Source organism: Taudactylus pleione, unplaced genomic scaffold (assembly GCF_031769625.1).
Source record: "Taudactylus pleione unplaced genomic scaffold, aTauple2 ptg000737l, whole genome shotgun sequence".
Classification (NCBI taxonomy): Eukaryota; Metazoa; Chordata; class Amphibia; order Anura; family Myobatrachidae; genus Taudactylus; species Taudactylus pleione.
Window position 1 is genome coordinate 1,688,224 of NW_028285139.1, and position 21,434 is coordinate 1,709,657.

At 45.8% G+C, this 21,434-nt stretch overlaps 1 protein-coding gene across 1 annotated transcript in view; it reads right to left on the reverse strand.

Annotated features, from left to right (window-relative positions):
- The window catches only part of BAZ1A (bromodomain adjacent to zinc finger domain 1A), a 110,916-nt gene that overhangs the window by 60,015 nt on the left and 29,467 nt on the right, over positions 1–21,434 (reverse strand). The window contains exons 8-15 of the mRNA XM_088457061.1: positions 14,297–14,439; positions 10,392–10,487; positions 10,085–10,223; positions 9,569–9,715; positions 8,540–8,635; positions 7,662–7,886; positions 6,735–6,900; positions 5,470–5,577 (exon numbers count right to left, since the gene is read on the reverse strand). Coding sequence (XP_088313187.1) covers positions 5,470–5,577; positions 6,735–6,900; positions 7,662–7,886; positions 8,540–8,635; positions 9,569–9,715; positions 10,085–10,223; positions 10,392–10,487; positions 14,297–14,439 — 1,120 coding nt within the window. The remainder of the gene's footprint in view (positions 1–5,469; positions 5,578–6,734; positions 6,901–7,661; positions 7,887–8,539; positions 8,636–9,568; positions 9,716–10,084; positions 10,224–10,391; positions 10,488–14,296; positions 14,440–21,434) is intronic.

The following is a 21,434-nucleotide window of genomic DNA, read 5'->3' on the forward strand; positions in this document are numbered from 1 at the left end:
TGCTGCTAGGCAGCAACATTACAGACTGTCTGAACAGTCTCCCTGTACTGGTATCCGCGCTCTATGCGCGGTAGCTCCGCCCCTTGTAATAACGCTAGCGGCGTTACAGGATTCCAGGAGGGGATATACTACAGTATATGCCACATGAGCCTGGGAGGGGGCGGAGGGGCCGCAGATTAAACTCCGTTTCCCATAAGGGGAACAGAGCTATACTTACCACTGCTGGCATCAGGGCTGCGGCTAGGCATTCGGAAGCACGGACACAGCCTCTATATTAAGCTGTGGCGTGTCCTCCCTGAGCTACTGCCAGGGTGCCTGGGACTCCGACACGCACTCTTTTTTTAGTGGTGGCGGGTCACCTGATGCCTCCATGTAGCAGGCTGACAGACGCAGTACTCTGTCAGCCTGTCCTCAATGCTTTGTGAAAGCTAGAAATTAAAATAAAGGAAAATAAAAGAAAAAATACTAAGAGTGGGCTGGAGCTCAGCCCTATGTGACCGGCTCTCTCGGGCACATTCTAAAAACTGGGGCTGATGGGGCATAGAGGGGGAGGAGCCAGTCACACTTCAGAATTATTTAAAGTGCCAGGCTCTGCTCTACCACCGTCTATACCCCACTGTCTTGAACTCCAGTGTCCCCTAGTGGATGAAGGAGAAAATGGCTATCTATGGACAGCAGCAGAAGGGAATCGGCAGAACTCCATAAGCACAGCTGAAAACAGACCAACCCGGAACGTTGGTAGCAGAGAGCCCCAACGAGAATCCATAGGAGAAGGGCTGTAACACGAGAACCAAACTCGAGAAAACCGTACCAGAGTTTAAAACCGGAAGTTGCAACAGTTGCAGACAGTAGAATCCCGGCACTGCCAGGCATAAACAAATTATATAGATATATGTATAATTATACAGATATACAGCCATAGCCAAAAGTTTTGAGAATGACACAAGTATTGGTTTTCACAAAGTTTGCTGCTTCAGTGTTTTTTGCCCTTTTTGTCAGATGTTACTATATTACAAGCATTTCATAAGTGTCAAAGGCTTTTATTGACAATTACATTAAGTTTATGCAAAAAGTCAATATTTGCAGTGTTGACCCTTCTTTTTCAAGACCTCTGCAATTCACCCTGGCATGCTGTCACTCAACTGCTGAGCCACGTACTGACTGATGGGCCCTCATTCTCATTCTTGCCTAATCAATGCTTGGAGATTGTCAGAACTTGGGAGTTTTTGTTTGTCAACCCGCCTCTTGAGGATTGACAATAAGTTCTCAATGGGATTCAAGGTCTGGGGAGTTTCCTGGCCATGGACCCAAAATTTCGATGTTGTGTTCCCCAAGCCACTTAAGTGATCACTTTTGCCTTATGGCAAGGTGCTCTATCATGCCTGAAAAGGCACTGTTCGTCACCAAACTCTTGGAGGATGTTTTGGTAGCGTTCTTTATTCATGGCTGTGTTCTAAGCCAAGGGAGTGGGATCACTCACAATTTTGCCTGAGAAGCAACCCTACACAAATGGTCTCAGGAAGCTTTACTGTTGGCATGACACAGGACAAAGACTGAGTGCTGGTGTTTCATGAAGGGCAGCAAAGAAGCCACTTCTCTCCAGGAAAAACATCAGGGACAGACTGATATTCTGCAAAAGGTACAGGGATTGGATTGCTGAGGACTGGGGTAAAGTTATTTTCTCTGATGAATCCACTTCAGATTGTTTGGGGCATCTGGAAAAACGCTTGTTCGGAGAAGGAAAGGTGAGCGCTACAGTCAGTCCTGTGTCATGCCAACAGTAAAGCATCCCGAGACCATTCAAGTGTGGGATCACTAACAATTTTGCCTAAGAACACAGCCATGAATAAAGAATGGTACCAAACATCCTCCAAGAGCAACTTCTCCCAATCATCCAAGAACAGTTTGGTGACAAACAATGCCTTTTCCAGCATGATGGAGCACCTTGCCATAATGCAAAAGTGATAACTAAGTGGCTCGGGGGAACAAAACATCGAAATTTTATGTCAATGGCCAGGAAACTCCCCAGACCTTAATCCCATTGAGAACGTGTGGTCAATCCTCAAGAGGCCGGTGGACACACATAAACCCACAATTTCTGACAAACTCCAAGTATTGATTACGCAAGACTGGGTGGCCATCAGTCAGTATGTGGCCCAGAAGTTGATTGACAGCATGCCACGGCGAATTGCAGAGACCTTGAAAAAGAAGGGTCAACACTGCAAATATTAACTCTCTGCATAAACTTAATGTAATTGTCAATAAAAGCATTTGACACTTATGAAATGCTTGTAATGTTACTTCAGTATACCATAGTAAATCTGACAAAAAGGTAAAAAAGCACTGAAGCAGCAAACTTTGTGAAAACCAATACTTGTATCATTCTCAAAACTTTTGGCCATGGCTGTACAGAGTTAGAGCTGATCCTGGCCACAGGCTTCACAACAAAAAAAGTATACATGAAGGCCAAAGCCAAATACCGAACAGTCGATCAGGACCATTCTGTAAGTCCAACTAATTAGGGGGTTTTCAACCAGCGAACGTTAGATCATAAAAGTCTCCAACGAGTGGAGATCACACTGGGCATGAGGCAGAGTTGGCATCGAGAGGATTGAGACTACAACTCCTTGCAGAGGGTCAGACAGCAGGACAACCCATTCTGGAACAGAGGGATAAAACAGCAACTGGAACCCTTCAACCAGTCCAGGCGAAGACCAGTGTACATGTCGCCTGGAAAAAAACAAACAATCGACCTCCGGCAACAGCGGATAGGAAAACCACAGCAGAAAAAACCCAAACAATTTCCAATGTGAAGGAAGCGTGTGGACAGTAGCAGCTTCTGGCCCGAACATAATATGAAAACAACCGGGATACCCTAACTGTTGAGAATCACGAATGCAACAGCCACCCTAGGAGAGCAAGCCACCCAATAGGGAAGCATCCTCTACAGCGAGACTAGAGCACTAGGACAACCTGAAGATACCTCAGTATTAAAAAAAAAAAAGATCAACAGATACTGAACAGTAAAACCAAACAAAGCCTCCTGCATGGCACATTGCTGTCATAGGAACCGAACCTGTGACTGTCACACTTTAATGTAAACCTGTGCATTAGCTCGTAGATGCACCTCAGTATAAATATATATATGAAAAGGCTGGAGGCAGCCTGATGTGCTACCGGCTCTCTCGGGCACATTTTCTAAGCTGGGGCCGACGGGGCATAGAGGGGCAGGAGCCAGTCACACTTCTAAATTAAAGTGGCAGGCTCTACTCTGCCACCGTCAATACCCCACTATCTTTAGCTCCAGTGTCCCCTAGTGGATGAAGGAGAAATTCCTTTCTCCGAATTCCATGGGGGACACTGGAATCACACTCGGTATAGCATGATTTGATTTGAGCTTGGCTCCTCCCTCTCTATAGCCCACCTGACCTTCAGTTATTTCTATCCAAGCCCAAGTAGGAGAGGAGGAGTAACTGTAGGGCAAAAGCCCACAACAAAGAGAACAACTGAACAAAGATCAAACATAACTTAAACAAGGAGGCTGAAAGCAACAGCGTACAGTGTCCCCCAAAAAATTTGGAGAAAGATTTTACTGGCAAGTACAAAAAATCGGGTTTTATCCATCAACCATGGGGGACACTGGAATCACACCAAGCAGTTCCCAAGGGAGGCAAACGCTGAGGATGGACAAAATACCCTACGCCAAAAACTAACCTCCCTGGAAACAATGGTGTCAAATCGATTTTACAAAAGGTATACATGGTGACAGCCCCGCACAACTGAGCAACCGACTCCCCATGCCGTGCAGCCCACAACGCAACTACCAACCGAGTTGAGCAAGCGGAAACCCAGGAAGGCACAGACTGTCCATGGGCAGCATAAGCTTGAGAGAAGGTATATACAGATCAAAAAGTCTGCTTTGAAGCAGGTCACCCCCATTTTGTGTCGTCATGAATCACAAATAGGTCAGACTGCAGTGAGGAATCGCTACCACGAAAAACTGGAACCACGATAGGCTGGTTTATGTAAAGCCGCAAAACCACTTTTGGTTCTGCCCCTTCATCGTGGAACACTAAATAAGGAGGACGACACTGCAAGGCCCAGAGTCCCGAAACTCGCCGTGCTGAAGCAATAGTCAAAAGAAAAAGCATTTTTACAGGTGACATACTTCAATGCCGCCGATTCAAGCGGTGCAAAGAATCCGATTGAAGAAAACTAAGCACAATGTTTAGGTCCCATGGAGCTGTAGGAGGTAAAAATGGGGAATGCAAATGGAGCACCCCCTGCAAGAAAGTCTGCACTTCCGACGGCAAGGCGGCGCTGGAAGATGATAGACAATGCCGGGACCTGGTCCTTCAGAGAGCCCAGACGCAGTCCTGTGTCAAGACCCCGCTGAAAAATCAGAAAGACATGAAAAACAGAAGAAGGAAAAGTGCTGTTCACACCAAGCAACTTACGTTTGCCAAATGCAGTGGTAGTTAGCAGCGAACATCTGTTTTCTAGCCCTGAGCATGGTTGGAATAACCACCTCAGACTGAGGCACCAAAGTGAGCCCTCCCTGCATGAGGACAGGCTCCCTCTGCAGTTCCTGTGCTCCGATAAGCATCCACGTTTGCCGTCGCTAGCCTCGCCCCTCAGCCTCCTCCAGCAGCAGCTTGAATAGACAGAGACGGAGCCAACCCACTGTTTAACAAGGCCGCCTTACTCACTTAACCTGTGGGATGGGAATGCTGCGGAGGCTTTTGAAGACCCGTCCTCTGCTAGCCAGAAGACCGGTCCTACTCATCCCTGCCAGCCCCCCCACAGCGCAGTGAAGAAGTAGTGCCTGATCACACCGCTCTCAGGGATCAGGACACTAACCTGCGCCGGCCGTCGTAGGTCCCTTGGTGTAGGCAGATTTCGGCAGCAGTCTACCCGAGGGGAAGAAAAATAAAATGAAAAGAAAAAAGAAAACCGGTTGCCCAGCAGCCGTGCATTTGGCTCCAACGGGTGCTTAGAAAAAGTGGAGGTCAGGTGGGGTATAGAGGCACTTTAAAATCATGAAGATGTCATGTAGCCCATGGTTGAAGGAGAAAGCAAATACATTGGCGATAAAGACATTAACAATGTCATCAATTAAAATTTAGAGCAAAGTAAAATTTTGTTGTCACTCACAATCTAGACAATGGCTTGGACAAATGAGTGTAGGACTTCTGGGGGAAAAATGTATCAAACCTTCTAAAAAGGAAAGTAAAAACTGCATTGCAACCACTTAACTTCTAGCTATCATTTTATACAATATATTTGAAAAATAATAGCTAAAAGCAGATTCCTTAGGGGCAACTACTCCTGTCCTCTCTAGGAGGTTTGATAACATTTTCACCTTTAGAGCAGGGACACCTGATGTGTCATGTATAATTGTGACCTGGAGTCTAACTAAGATCACATGCAAATGAACAATATAGTAGCAATAAAGGAAATGCAGATTACCCTGCACTTTTACTTGATCCATTGTTCTCATCTTCTCTCAATTTATCCTCTTTATCCCTTATCTTCGACTCTTGCTCCTTCAGCTTCTCCTCTTTTCGCTTTCGAACCCTGCCAACATGTAATGAGTTTCAATCGTGTTACACTTGTGACCAATATAGAACAGGCAATTAAACACAACAAGACTCACACAGATAAATAATTTCCTCATTTATCTTATCTGCGGGACACTGCTAAACCTTGGGGATGTGAAGAACACTGTGGCTGGAGTAGACACTTCTGCAAACAAACTGGATTGTTGTTTTCTCACCCTTCTCTATAACATCTACTACCAACAGGACTTCAGCTTTTTTTTTTAACTTTAAACCTCATTGAGTGGGCACCTTCTCTTCAAGCTGCAGAAAAAGATACCAAAAGTTTTTAATGTTTTATTTTCTCTTTTACCATAGTAGAGTTATCCACCATTAGGGATACAGTCGCTCACTGGGTGACATAAGCTTCTGGTGCACAACTGCCTCAATGCTATCTCCACTTAGATGGCTTAGCACTACCTCAAGTTCAACAAACTAGAAAAACGGAGCTGGTCATCTTTTCAATGCCAAATGTTCTTCCCCTATGTCTAAGTCAATAATGTCACAATCTCTCCTGCTCCCCATGCATGCTACCTAACGGTGATCACTGACTCCGCACTAAACTTCTCTGACCACATCTAGTGCCTCGAGAAATCCTGTCACCTCCACAACATGGTCAAGGAATACTCTTTCCACTCTCTAAATTACACCAAGACCGTGGTCCATACTCAGAGTTTACTTGATTACTGCAATCGCTTCCACTCTCACCTCCATGCAATCGGTTCTCAATGCGGTGTCACGACGAATATCTCCCGCTGTGCCTGACTAGAAAGCCTGCAATGGCCCTTTATTCTCTCCAGAACACACTTGTAACCGCTTATCCTGCCCTATAGTAAACAAAGCAAACTACTCCTCCCCTTCCTACATATCTGCAACATTAAGTGAAAGTAAAGTAGAGGTTAAAAAAAACTTTGTACGTGATATTTTGTGGGGTTGTGCACTACAGAAACTGGTGGTGTCTTACGTAAAATTAAAAAAATATTGTAGATCCTTGACATAGAATTTTCTTTAAAACCACAAAAAGTACAAGAGCAACACATATACACTTTCTAAAAACATAAATATAGTGTTTAAGTAACTGCTGCAGATGACAAGCCATTCTCTTTAATTGCTGTGTTACCCATCTGTTACACAAACCTGGCAGCAGCCTCTTCACGCTCTTTACGGTTCTGTTCAGCTTTCAGCTCTCTGAATTCTTGCTTAGCCTGACGCAGCTCTTCAACGCAGTCCTCAATATAGTCTCTAGTAGAAACTAGTGTAAGTAGCTTCCCAAAGAGTGCATGAAGAATCTTCAGCTTCTCATCTAAGAAACAGTGCATGGACCATGAAATAAAATTTATGTTTTAATCACTTGTTAATTTACATACAAATAAAACTATGGTGAGAAAGACATATCTGAGGTTTGATCAACAGTATAGGGTAGTGGTTCTCAAACTCGGTCCTCAGGACACCACACAGTTCACGGATTCCAGGTCACCAAGCAGCGCACAGGTGTACTCATTACTGGAATGGGTATGTGATGCCAGCTGTCAGGTTGCCTCCTGTCAGAAAACAGACAGCGGCTTCCCCCTTTGTGCATAAACCTAACCTTCCCCCCTTAGCACCCCCCAAAAAAACCCTAACCCTGCTACACTCCCTAGACCTAACCCCCCTTCCCGCAGCTAACGCTAAGGGCACCCCAGACTTGCCTAGTCTGGGCTGGCATCCTTCAGCGTTCCAGCATCGGAATTAAGATAGGTGTCAGTATTTCAACGCCGATCTTAAGTACCTTGTCAGGATTTCGATGTCAGTATTCAGACCGGCGGCATCGCGGCCAGTCTCATAACTACATCTGCTCATTACTCACTGACACATTTTAAAAGATTCAACGATGGAGCTAATTATTTCACTTATGATTCTGTGAGTAGACCTGCAAACATGCACTGTTTGGGGTCCTGAGGGCCAAGTTTGAGAACCTGTGGTATAGAGGAATTGATGCAATAAAATCAGCATGTCTGGTAATTTTTGCATACTCCTAAAAGGAGATAATTTAATTCAAGAGGGCTGTTATGATCAGCTTCTCACCAGGTGATAAGGCATAAACAGATGTAGTAGATAACTTCTTCAGGATGGCAGGATGGTTAAGACGAAGCTCCATGCAGGCATCATCTGTTGCAACAAAGCCACCCTGCTTCTGGTACCGATATTTGGCATTGGCAGAGTTGGAGTCAGCACCAGAAGCCAAAATGTGTAGACGAAGGATCTCTGAAAGAGTGCAGCTATCTAAATCCAGCTCTTTCAGACTGCAGCCTAGGGGAAAAAGTTCAGCAGATCACAGATTAGCTCAAACCCTAAAATAGTCTTATACCCTAAGAAATGTTCACATAGATAAAACATTTCAGTATGCTCTTACACCAGGGTCCTCATTCCTGACTTTCAACCCTACCACTATCCCTGCCTCTCATCTCCTAAGTCCATTCAGCGACTGACTGTGCTCACTGAGTGCTGAACGGACTTCCTCTCCCTGTGATTCACCTCTACTTGCCTGTCACTATACAGTGAGAGACCATACCCTCAGCCCTTTACTGCGTACTACAAAGTTTGTTGGTTTATTTCTCTGTGTTGTACCCAAGGTAGGTCAGCTTACATTTACTGTATGATATATCAAGTTTCACTGTTACTTTGAGTATTCCCAGCATGGCGCTGCAGACAAAAAAACAAACAAACACACTAGTATGAGCGGTTTATTGTCTAACCCACCCAAAATAAAGTATGGAATGGATTTATGGCCTGAGCAAACTTTAGGTCTAAGTGCGTATCGTATAATTTCAGATTTACAGCACTAACTTTCATATATACAGCTGTTTCTTCTAGGCATTTCCAAAGTATATTTATAAACTGTAGCTGTAATTATTACCAAACAAAAGATTTACAAATAAAAAAAAAAATCCAACCACACACACCATGATTTAACTGTGGCCAAGCTGCAGCTAAAGAGGCTACTGCCGACAGGGCAGATTTTGTGGTGTCTATATCTTCACCCAAAGCTTCCGTCAGGCCTGTAAACACAGAAGTAAACATATGTTAGATAAATTAATGGGTTGTCTCTATCATTCATAGGTGGACACTTTAAGAAAAGATCTGAATTAAGGCTGAGCATATCTCAAATGGAAAGTCTCCAGTTTTTTTCCCCCAATTGCTCCAGGAGCAGGATATTTTATGTGTGTATATATTTCCACAATTTAATTACACTTCTACTAACACTGCTTTGATAGCCAGGCAGCCATCAAACCGCTTAACTTATAAACTACGGTTTAGATTGTGGAGATGCACCTATTCCAACCATAGTTTCTGTTAATTTGGTAGCCTCCAGAAGGGAACCCAGTCACCACCATGGAAGGTAGTGATCAAGTTCTAATGTGGCTGCTGCTGATTCCTTAGAGCACAGACTGCACTCCAGAGTTACAACCACGAATACTTAGCATGCTCCCTGCAGAAGGAGTGTGTTCAAATGTGGAATATCCCGGGGATACCCCAAAATCCCAAACAAGACTTTCTTTCCACCCGAGAAATGATCTCCAATCCAGTTATGGGAAAATAAATAAATAAAAATACTAAGAGGTAAACGATAATAAACCTGTCCGCTTTAGATAATCTCGCTTCCAGATTTAAACCGGCAATAATTTAAAAGGCAAAATAAGTTTATTGCGACTTCCGTGATAGAATTGGAATCCAAAATAAAAAGCACATTCTTCAAGAAAAGCCTGTCCCAATAGTGGTACAAAAAATAAAAACAAGAAACCTCTAAAAGCACACGGCGCTGTTTCTACCCATCTTTGCATGGTCCCTGCCTCCTGTGATAGAGACCAAAACCATCTGTGCCCTTATTGCAAACTGTTATTGGTTATTAACATTTCCTTTAGAAATGCTACAACTGCTCTTAGCCCCAAACACATAAAGGCTATATTTGTCCACATGATCAGACATATGACCTTTTGATTCTGCCTCCGTTATCTGGTCTTTGGCCACTTCCTCCTCTTCTTCCGCTAAGGCCTGGAAAATGGCACTTAGGAAGAAAAATAGCAGTTCGCAGAGAGGGCCTTCCGGATCATTGCCAACTAAAGCCTCTTCAAGCACTTCTGTAAAGAGGAAACTGAAATGTGACTGTGCATTATGAGATAGATATTAGATAAGGGGCACATCCACTAGATGATATTAATGAGCGATTGCACGATTACGACATCATAATCGTGCAATTGCTTATTAATCGTGCACTACATTGTCGGAAACAACCAGCGATGCTTGCTCCCGCTGGCCGTTTCCGACATCAATCATCACCCGAACATGCCAGTCAATCTGCTGATAACGATAGATTGACCATGTTCATGGATGAGGGAGGGTGTCTGCACTGAACGACTAATCATTCAGTGTAGGCACTGCAGGGGATGGGGAACGACTGTACGATTCCCTAGTGGATGTGCGGAGACAGATAATATTATTTCACATACCAAATGTCATTCCATCAGGAAACTCATCCTTAAGGTCAAACAACTCTCCAAATGCATACAGAAATTCTAAAACCATGATTGCATCTCCAAAACAATCAGGAGGGAGCCTTGTTTTCACTGAAGTAGGTATAGGAAGCTCCTGAAATTAGAAAAGAAAATATTGTGTGCACACTAACTGTAAGCAAGCCTATTTATAGAACTTTGGTCTCTGTAATTGGCAAGTTATTTATGAGTGGATATAGTTGGAAAGTTATTTGAAGAAAGGAAAAACAAGTATAGCATACTTCTGACTTGTTCACAGGCTTACCTTTAGGTCATCACACTCCATATCATCTCGCCGTTTACTCCACAGTTTTATATGCTCTGCATATTTCCGTTTTTCTTCACGGATCTTCTCTCTTTCCTGAAGCAGCGAGATAAATAGAATATTGTATACAGCATTGATATAGCAGGTCTACAATGCAGGTATGCATTCTCAAATATACATAAACAATGTGCAGTCTGCAGTCCTGAATCATTCAATACCCAATCGTGCTAAACATATACAGTGGCTATAACAATTGTGAAGAAAACAAAAAGAACCAGCAACCAAAAACGATCTCTCAAAACAAAAAAAACAAAGCACCTCATAGGAAAGATTCAGGAGGCAACAATAGTGATTGTCAGGTACTAGTGGGAATGTGTGTCCAAGTAACATGGAGCAAATACAAAACGGGAGACTTAGAGGAGCAGACATCTTAAAATGCAAGTTGTATCTAGTACTTGCCTCTCCCTTCTACATCCCTCCAGTGTAGGAGGAGCACAGTAACTCAGTTAAAGTTAACCAAGCAGAGAGGAGAACCTAACCAACAATCGAACAAGAGAAAAAAAAAATTAAATAAATAAAACAACCGCATTAACAGTTTCCCCATGATAGACTCAAAAGATACTACAGCCCATCTTCTCACCGCAAGAAATGGGGATTTTTGTTTCAATTGTAAAATGCTTGTTTCTGAGTCCATAGGGGGGACACTGGGCGCCCACACTCTCGCCCCTGGCTGGCTGAGGGTTTCATGTTTCTGGCACCTGGTTCCTAGACAGGTGTTGTGTCAAGTTGTGTACTGACCATCTCCTCTTCTCCGTTCCTGTGGCTTGTTAAGAATAATTGACTTCAGGTGGAGTGTAGGGGAGGAGGAGCCTGTGCTGCTGACAAAAGATAACTCCTTGGTGCCCAGGCTTCTGCATCTCACCCTACACCCACAGTCCCAAATGGACTCAGAAAAAAAAAAAAAAAAGGATTTCACAGGCAAGACATAAATCCGCCTTTTTCTTTAATTCATCCAATGGGGGACACTGGGACTGTGGGACGTCCCTAAGCTGTCCCTTCATGGGAGGGAATGCTCCTGTACTCGCCAAGAACCCCAGGCACAAAAGGTCTTTATTGACAAAGTTCGCAGTATACCGCTCGTAGCTCCAGGATATTGATTGGTAGCCTGGCCGCCTGAACTGTCCACCTGCCCTGAAAAGTATGACTGCTCCCCAGCCGCGAAGGCTGGCGTCTGTGGTTAGAAGGATTCAATCCTAAATCGGGAATTGACGACCCTTGTCAAGATATAACATCTGGGACCACCACAGGAGAGACTGTCGGACCTCTCTGTCTGGGTTTTGAGATGCCGCTGGGAATGGTTCCACTGCTGCAGAAGTTCCAGTTGTAGCGGCCAGGAATGGAATTGTGCATACTCTACCAATTTGAAGGTGGAGACCAGTTTTCCCAGAACCTGCATAGAGAAATGTATTGAGACTCTGCGCTGTTGAAGAAAAAGTCTGATTAGGGACTGAAGGGATGTCAGTTTGTCCCTGGGTAGGAAAACACTCTGAAATCTGGAGTTCCAAAGAGAACCTCACCGAAGAAGGGGAGAGCCTCTAGAGCTTCTTGACTTTGTTGCTAGGAATTAAACCATAGTGCACGTCTAGTTGCCATGGAGGATGCCGATACTTGAGGATAGGGTTCCTGAATCAACCACAGCTTTGCCCAAGTAAGACCCAGCCTCCCGAATGACAAGCATTGTACTCCCTGACTGTCCAAAATCTCTGAAACAAAGGGTCACTGCTACCCAGCTCTTGAGAGGCATCCGCAGTGAGAAGTCAGATTTGACTAAACTCTATAAGGAGCGTTTTCTTGTTGTTGACAAACTGTAGGGAGTTTTTAATCCTAGGATCTGAATCTTGAGAATTCAAGAGCTCTGTAGGAGTTCCCTTTGACCATCAGGTTGTCTAGATAAGTATCCACTTTGATCCTTAGAAAGGCAGCATTGAAGGCCATTTTTGAGAAAATTCTTGGCGCGGTAGAAAGGTTGAAAAGTAGAGCCTAAAATAAAAATGCTCTGACTGGACCGCAAATCTGAGGAGATTTTGATGACCCTCCCAGAAGGGTACATGCAGGTAGACATTTTTGATATCAATAGATACCATGAATTCCTCTCGCTCCATGGAGTTTATATTGGATCTAAGCGGCTCCACTTTGAACCTTTCTACATGAAGATATGAATTGAGGGGTATTTGGACCAAGATAATGTTTGAATAAAAACCCAAACCACTTTGATCCGAAAGGATTGATATTATCACTTTGAAGTTTAAGAGAGACAGAATGGACTATTTCAAGGTTGGGTGTTGAGTGGAAATGGAACCTGCCATGAAGTTTGTGAGTGGGGATATGGGCAGGGTGGCATCCTTAGGATTCTTAGCCAGAGTGCTTAGCGGTAGGAGATCAACTGCTGCTAAGATGCCCCCACAGCTATGAAGTAAAACCTTAGGCGGGCTATACACAGGGAAAGCATGACAAGGAGTGTGGGAGGGGTTGACAAAAAAAGATCTCTCCACCTGGATTCAGCAGATTTGGGGATTTATTGTTACCAAGCTCAAGCTGCATTAATGGGGGCTAACTGTACACCAATCCGCCAATTAAATCTCCCCCAGCTCTAAGGAGGAGAAAAGTGCACCTTATATAGTTAACTCACTGCCAAGTTCACGAGGAGTTTCTGACCTGTTGATTCTTCTGCGCCGATTATATACATTAGCAATGTTTTCGGACAAGTCACCGAAACCCCGACGCCTGGGTCGGGCGCATCGGTAAAATCCACCATGTTGGATTTCACGGATTTGCTAATCACAATCAAAATATGATTGTGATCAGCAAATTGGGGATTTTTAACAAGAATTTCACAGATTCCACAACGGATTGGCGATAATCGATGGTCCACTTTCAACATTTCCAACCAGCGAATCGGCAGTTCCGATCCAATCTGGTGGATCGGTGAAATAGCAGTCTGATGTATGGGGCCCTTAATGCCTGATGGCTAACAGGTCCCGTGGGAGGTGCCAAGCAGCTGTCTGTGACAACAATTGTCGGGCCCCCCCAGAACATCACCCTCAGAAGGAGAATGGACTGCTTACTAAGAGCAATGTAATAGCCTCTCTGAAGTCACCTCCAGTATTGTATAAAATTAAGTATAATACATGTAAAAAAAAAGCTGCCTCAGCTAAAAATTAAACACCTAGATCACAGGTTCTCAAACTCAGTCCTCAGGACCCCAAACAGTGCATATTTTCCAGGTCTCCGCACAGAATCACAAGTGAAATAATTACTCCACCAGTGGAACTTTTAAAATGTGTCAGTGAGTAATGAATACACCTGTGCACCTGCTAGGTGAGCTGGAAAATGTGACCTGTGTGGAGTCCTGAGGACATAGTTTGAGAACCTCTGACCTAGATCCTATGGGCACATGAAAAAAAGGACCTGGCTGACAGTTGGTGGGGTATAGAGGGGGAGTAGACTGTGCCAACATGTTTGATTTTAATAGTGCCCAAGCTCCTCATGCCACCAGCTAAAGGCTACCCAGAGTCTCCAGGATGCCACCCCCCCCCCCCTCCCCCTTCCAAGTGTGACCGGCAATGGATTCGACAGGTCTCAGTTAAAAGCAATGAGCAATTAAAACATCAGCAAGGGGAGAGATCTCAACTAGATAAACAGTGGCAACAATGGTTCTCTTGTACAGTAGGAGGCGGAAAAAAAACATGCTCACCAAATGGTGAATATAATTAAACATTTTATCAGAAAAAGTGGCATACAATGCTTGCCACCCAAAAGTGCATTATGGCAAAATGTACAGATGTGTCATCTATTAACCATACTATACATTTTAGGCATTTATTGTGAAGTAGTATTAAGCCAACCTTTTCTCTTTCTAATTTAATAATTTCTTTTTCTTCTCTTTTCTTCAGCCTTTGCTCCTTCTGAGGCACCCCAGTCTGCCTTTCTCTGATTCTAGACTTTGCATTTTCTGCTCGTTCTTTCCTCATTCTTGCTCTTTGCAATTCTGACCGTGAACAAAAAGTAAAAATTTGTGCTTTATTAAATAAAATGTTAATATATATCTAGCGAGAGTCATTAAAGTTTTAAAATGTACAATTAGGGGTAAATTAACTAAAGTGAGTTTTTAGAAGAGATGTTGCCCATAGCAACCAATCAGATTCAAGCCATCATCTTCTAGAAGGTGCTAGTTAAATGTTAAGTATAATCTGATTGGTTGCTATGGGCAACATCTCTTCTAGAACTCACTTCTAAAACTCTCACTTTAGTAAATTTACCCTTTACACTGGCTCATTATTATCCACTTTTAGCTGCAAAGACAAAACAGATCCCCTACAGAATTGAAATACAGCAATTAGCGAAAAACAAGAGATATGGTAAGAACTTACCTTTGTTATCTCTGTTTCTACGAAGTCCATAGGGTCCACAGGGTTGACCTTGGGGTATAGGTTGGGAACCAAATCCGGGCACCACGCAGTTAAAGCTTTTAGCTCCCAGGATGCACTGGGTCCACTCTCCCTATAACCCCACCCCCAAGCCAGAGGCACCTCAGTTTGTAAGTAGCCAAAGGCCGGAGGAGGAGAGAAAAAGAGAGAGAAAACTGGAACACTCAATAACCATACTCACCGAAATGGGAGATGGAAAACCGGTGACCAGCCACACAGCCCATATGAAGCCAGGTGCGTCAGGGCGGGCGCCCTGTGGACCCTATGGACTTCGTAGAAACAGAGATAACAAAGGTAAGTTCTTACCATATCTCTTGTTTTCTACTTCAGGGTCCATAGGGGGTCCACAGGGTTGACCTTGGGGATGTCCCAAAGCAGTTCAACCAAGGGTGGGGACGCTCCTGTGCTGAGAGGAGAATCCGTCGCCAAAAAGGAAGCATCCTGAGAGGCAAAGGAAACCAATGCCTAGAACCTTAAAAAGGTGTGGACAGAAGACCACGTGGCCACCTAGTAAGGTAAAACAGCCGAGGCGCCACAGCGAGCCGCACACGAGGGTCACATGGCCCGAGAAAAAACAAGCATCAACAACAGGAAGGCCTACCCATAGGTAGGCCCCTGAGAAAGACCTACGAGGCCATCCAGCCAACATTTGGTTATAGGCCGGCCATCCTTTCCTGTGAAAACCAGAAATCTCAGACCACCAATAAGGAGTCCGATTTCCGTAAGGAACCTGAACGGATCACAAAAATCCAAAGAGGCCAGACCACAGTCAATGAGGCCACACCAGCCGAGAGGACTGGGGACAGAATGGCCGTACCATAAGTTCCAGAATAATATGGAACCTGAAAACCACTAAGAAGCAACACAGGGCGAGAGCAACTCCCACCCTGACATGATGCCCTCCAGAAGAGGGAGCCACATGAGAACGCTCCCAATTCAGACACTCCCCTGGTTGATATAAACACCCTGAGAGAAAGAGAGAGCCTAAGCAATAGACCATGTAATGGCTATCACAACCAGCGGTTCCATTGACTGTCCCCGGAGGTAACGAAGAACCACTACTTACTCCCCAGGAGTCCCTAGGGAGGACAAATGGAGGCATAATCAAGAAAACACTCCAAAGGATGAACTGGATACCAGAGTGGAGCAATTCCATATCTTAACCATACTGACAGTGTAGAGATCCGCACTGTCAGGAAGACCAGGCCAAGTGTGAAACCCAAGCCAGCCGGAAGGAATGCCAGAATATCTGGAAATCCTGGACACCGGAGGATTGTATCGACAGGTACAATACCATAAGATTTATGGCTGCCACAGTTTGTGGTAGGTCCCAGCAAAAGCTGATCCATGTGCTCTAATCATTCCAACGATGACAAAGCCAGGGAAGCCGTAAGACCACTGTAAGGACACAGTCAAAGACAAACGACCCAGGTCCAAGGCAAAATCAAGGACCCTGAGACAACAGGTCCGGGCAGTGAAGCATCAGGGATGGAGTATCGATGTAGAGACTCCGAAGATCCAAGTACCCCTGACATCTGGGGCAATCAGGAGCCACCAGCAGGAAAGCATCTCCGTCTCGATTGAAAACACTTCCAAAGACCTCGAGGAAGAAGGGAGACCGGAGAACACAGGTACACAAAGTGGAAGGACCACTTCACCGACAAAGAGTCGCTGAAGGTTGCTTCAGAATCCCCAGAGCTGAACTGTAACACCATAGTGTGATAAAGTCAGAAGGCCATGAGGGTCACCTCAGGGGGGCCCCCCCTGCTCACCAGGAGATGAAATCTCTCTTGGGGAAGAGACTAGTCCCCGGGATGCACGTCGTGACGGCTGAGGACTCCCGCTTCCCAATGGAGAGCTCCTGAAATGAACGCTGCCGAGATGGTCGGGAGGAGACCCTCGGACTATGTCCGAATATGTGACATACCTGTCATTGCCACCCAACGAACAGTGTTGCTAAAAAGGAAGCCACTGTCCTGACCCTGTCGGACTGAACCTTTTCAGGTTCACCGGGAAACAAGAGTTATGCCAGAATAAGTTAATTGACAGGGTGGAATCGACAGACGTCCAACTGCACTGAAAAGGATTCGATCCAGACACTGTCCATAGCAAAGAAAACCCTGGACGAGATGGCCATAGCCACCCGGACAGGGACCGACTTGCCTCCGGAGAGAGCATCATCGTTTGAACAGTTATCCGACAGAAAAAACTCATTCCATCTGGAGATGAGCCAATTATGGAAAGGCCTGGAATGGAACTGAGCCCATTCCACCATGCATCCCAGAGTGTAAAGACATCTGTCGACTGCGCAGACAACCATGTACTCCTAATGGAAGAGAGGAGATTCCGTCTTACGCCAGAAGAATTTTCAGATTCTGAGAATCCAGCAGGGATCCTAGATGAAGAATACCCAGAGAGGGATGCAGGGAGGACTTTTTCCCCGTTGATTAAACGTCTGCACCCTGAAGAAGCCACAGTCATCCTGACCTGGCCGTAAAGTACCCCGGTGATCCCGCTAAGAGCAGGAGGCCGTCCAGGTACAGGAGCATTGGGATATACTGAACAGAAGAACTGTCAGAAAATCCAAAACGCTGGTAAACCCCTGTGGGGCTGAGGACAGTCCCAACAGGCAGAGCCCGAAAAATTGTAAGTGTTGCTGTGATACAGCAAACCTCAGCCCATGCTGAGGAAAGGTCTCTGTAAGTACCCGTAGGCACGCGTCCTGTATATCCAGTGATACCATAAAGTCCCCAGGTTCCAAACATCGTATGATGGAGCATAGGGATTTCCTCCTGAGCCCAGGTAGCTTTAGGAACTGGTTCAGGGAATTGAGACAGAGAATAGGCCAAAGAGGACCATTCAGCCACCGCACCAGAAAGAAAACAGAACAACCAGTCCCTCACTGAGATAGTGGGGATGGCCTAATTAGCTCCGCTTACCGCAACAACTGCATAGCTTTCTGGATCTGTAAGGCCCTTGTAAAGAGAGCGTACCCTCCTACCCACGTAGCCGCGGCAACTTGACACTAATTCCGGGCGAACTGAGAAAATCGGTATCTCCCAGTTGTAGGCCTGTCCCGTCAGGCTGAAGAGATATCCGTAGGTTCAGAAGCAGGATCGGCTGGCAGTCCAGGCCTGCTCGGTACTGGATATGTCGGCCCTTGTAGATGCCGACAGTCTACGAAGAAACAGACCTTTAGGCTGACCCAGAGGACAAAAAAGACTTAACAGACTTAGTCTGAGGCCTTGTAGTGGGCATAGCTGAAAGCGGTAAACTTGTCGTTAGTAATACTGCCAATGTTACTACAATCTTGTCAAGGTCAGGACCAAACAATATCAACCCTAAAGATGGTATCTGCACCTCTGCATTCCCAGAGCGCAGCCATAGGGTATTACGGAGGATACAGTCGCAGCCGGAACTCTGAAAGTTAGGAGACTGGTATCCAATATAGGCATTTCCACCTATGACAACAGCATATATTACGTGAGCGACCAAATACATTTGAACCCCCGACGTGTTGGAGGGGAAAAAACGTTACAAATGCATCAACCCAATATGCAATAGTATTAACCAACCATGCTATAGCCATGGTAGGATGGGTAACAACTCCTGAAAGCAAGTATACTGATTTCAGGCAGAGTTACCACCTACGGATCCGAAGAATCCGACCACGCAGGAATGGGAGGCGTAGTAACGTCTGTAATCAGACGAGTAACACGCCCATCCCCCCCAGGAGGGGCTCGTGATGACCCTCAGGGAATTTGGGACAGGAGGCCAAACACTGTTGTAACACCTCCTATCTGGCAACAGCCAGAGTCCCGCTATGCGATCCACCCGCTAGTCAGCAACAGGGAACCCGAAGGCACGCAATACTGAGGGTGTATGATACAGGTGCAGGTCAACATTCACTCTAACCAGAATGGACCTGCTACCAGCCCTAAAGCAGGGATAATAATACCTGAAATAGGCTTCCCCCCGTGTAAGAGGGAAAGAGCCCCGAACAGTACCCAGTTCACGGCAGAGCCAACTGGGAAGTAACCACAGGGCGTCAACCACGCCAATTAGCGTTTCGTAGAAAACGACATCCACCCAGGGTGGCTGTTGTGGTAATCCCTGCAAGGGGAATGACAGACTATTGTGGCACCAGGGGGAATTCATATACTGCGAAAAAACCCTGCAGGGAGCGGTAGTCTGTGTCACAGGGGAAGAGTGCAAGAAGCTGCGAGATACCCTGAGATGAAAAGGGCAGTATGGTGAAGTAACCCCAAGTGAGGTACAACAATGGGGCCCGCCCGGCGATCCGCAATTGAGAGGATCCCGAGAAAACAAACCGCCCAAGGGGGTCGTGAAAGAGGCCAGCACCAGATGACGCCACATACAGAACCCTTTATGAGTCAAATCCTCCGCACTAACACCTGCAGCACATGACTTGCAGGATAGTAAAAATGGGTGCAGTATAACGCTCTATCTCCTGGTCAGACATATCTGACCAATCTTGGCGGAAATATTAAGCAGCACTATACTGGTCCTGACTGATGCCAAAAATTAGCTGCAGGGACCCATTTTCAGCGTATGCAACACACAGTTCCATCTAAAATATGGCAACGTGCAGCACGCAACAGTATGTGACAAACCACACAAATATTAACAAGTATATAAATGTGAGGTCTCAGAACCACCCTAAGTACAGCTGTATTAGGGCAGATAAAGAAAAGGGATAGACATACACTGACAGGTGAGAGAATAAAGTACAGTCAGCACTAGCATAAGTCACATACAATGCAGATATATACATATATACATAAACATGTCATATAATATACTGCACTATTACACTGCATTCAACTGCCCAGATTCAGTGTCTGGGAAGGCTACAGCGCTGTGTACACTGACCTGATGGTGAGGTACGCAGGGGGACTGGACTCACTGCCATCTCCAGAGATTTCTGCTGCACCACAGAGATAAAATGGCCGCTGGAGACCTCAGAAGAAGCGTGGCCCGCGGAGGAAGCAGCTCAGCGACGCCAGACTATGGATACTGAAAGGCGCGCTGAGCTGAGGGGAGGAGCCGCTGTAACAGGGAAGGCTGCCTCCCCTGGCCGGCTATTAACCCCCGGGACGCTGGCTCCCTGCACCGATCGTTAAGTCCCTGGTGGTCTAGTGGACACACGGGGTATGGGGGGCCCGCCGCCACTGCCGGCGCCTCCGGTCTGTCCCCTGAGACCGGAGGCACAGGACTGCATTTGAAATGCGCGGATCACCGCAAGCGGTGATCCGCGACCTTACCTGCTCCCCGTGGATCCGGCAGCAGTCCTGGGCGCCCACAGAGTCCGGCTAGTACAGACTCTGGGGTCCCGCTGAGATCCCCAGATCTGTACTGGCGTCTCAGCGCCAGCGGGGTGACGGAGCGGCAGCTTAGACGTCCTATGGACAGTCCGACGTTGCCGCTCTGAAGAGTCCAAAGTCCATGGAAAAAACTTTGTCCCTAAAAAAAATAAAATAAGCTTAGGGGCTGCTAATCAGCTCCCCCTGCGCTAACGGTGACCCGACTCCGGCCGGGCACCAACTTAAACTGAGGTGCCTCTGGCTTGGGGGTGGGGTTATAGGGAGAGTGGACCCAGTGCATACTGGGAGCTAAAAGCTTTAACTGCGTGGTGCCCGGATTTGGTTCCCAACCTATACCCCAAGGTCAACCCTGTGGACCCCCTATGGACCCTGAAGTAGAAATACCAAACATACATGGAGATTTTACGCAATGAGCACAATTTGACATCTTTGCTCTGTATGACAAAACGGTTATGGCTAGATGCCCTTCAGCTACAGGACACTGACGTCATCAGTTAAAATCCACGTGGACATAGTGGGAATAGCAACCTGTGGCGAGCAAAGCAAGCCACCGTGCCCGAAGCAGGCTCACTCACAATTTTGCCTAAGAACACAGCCATGAATAAAAAAAAAATGGTACCAAAACGTCCTCCAAGAGCACCTTCTCCCAACCATCCAAGAACAGTTTGGTGACGAACAATGCCTTTTCCAGCATGATGGAGCACCTTGCCATAAGGCAAAAGTGATAACTAAGTGGCTAAACTCCCCAAACCTTAATCCCATTGAGAACTTGTGGTCAATCCTCAAGAGGCCGGTGGACAAACAAACCCACAATTTCTGACAAACTCCAAGCATTGATTAGGCAAGAATGGGCGGCCATCAGTCAGTATGTGGCCCAGAAGTTGATAGACACCATGCCAGGGCAAATTACAAAGGTCTTGAAAAAGAAGGGTCAACACTGCAAATATTGACTCTTTGCATAAACTTAATGTAATGATCAATAAAAGCATTTGACACTTATGAAATTCTTGTAATTTTACTTCCGTATACCATAGTAACATCTGACAAAAAAGTCCTAAAAGCACTGAAGCGTCATACTTTGTGAAAACCACCTGTGGGTCAACAGGGAATTGATCAGTCCGTGTTGAAGGCGGAACTTGCCCTCTGTTAAGAACACAGTCTGCTGATGGGTGTTAATCAGAAGTCCAAGACAGATCGTAGATTAGGAAGGA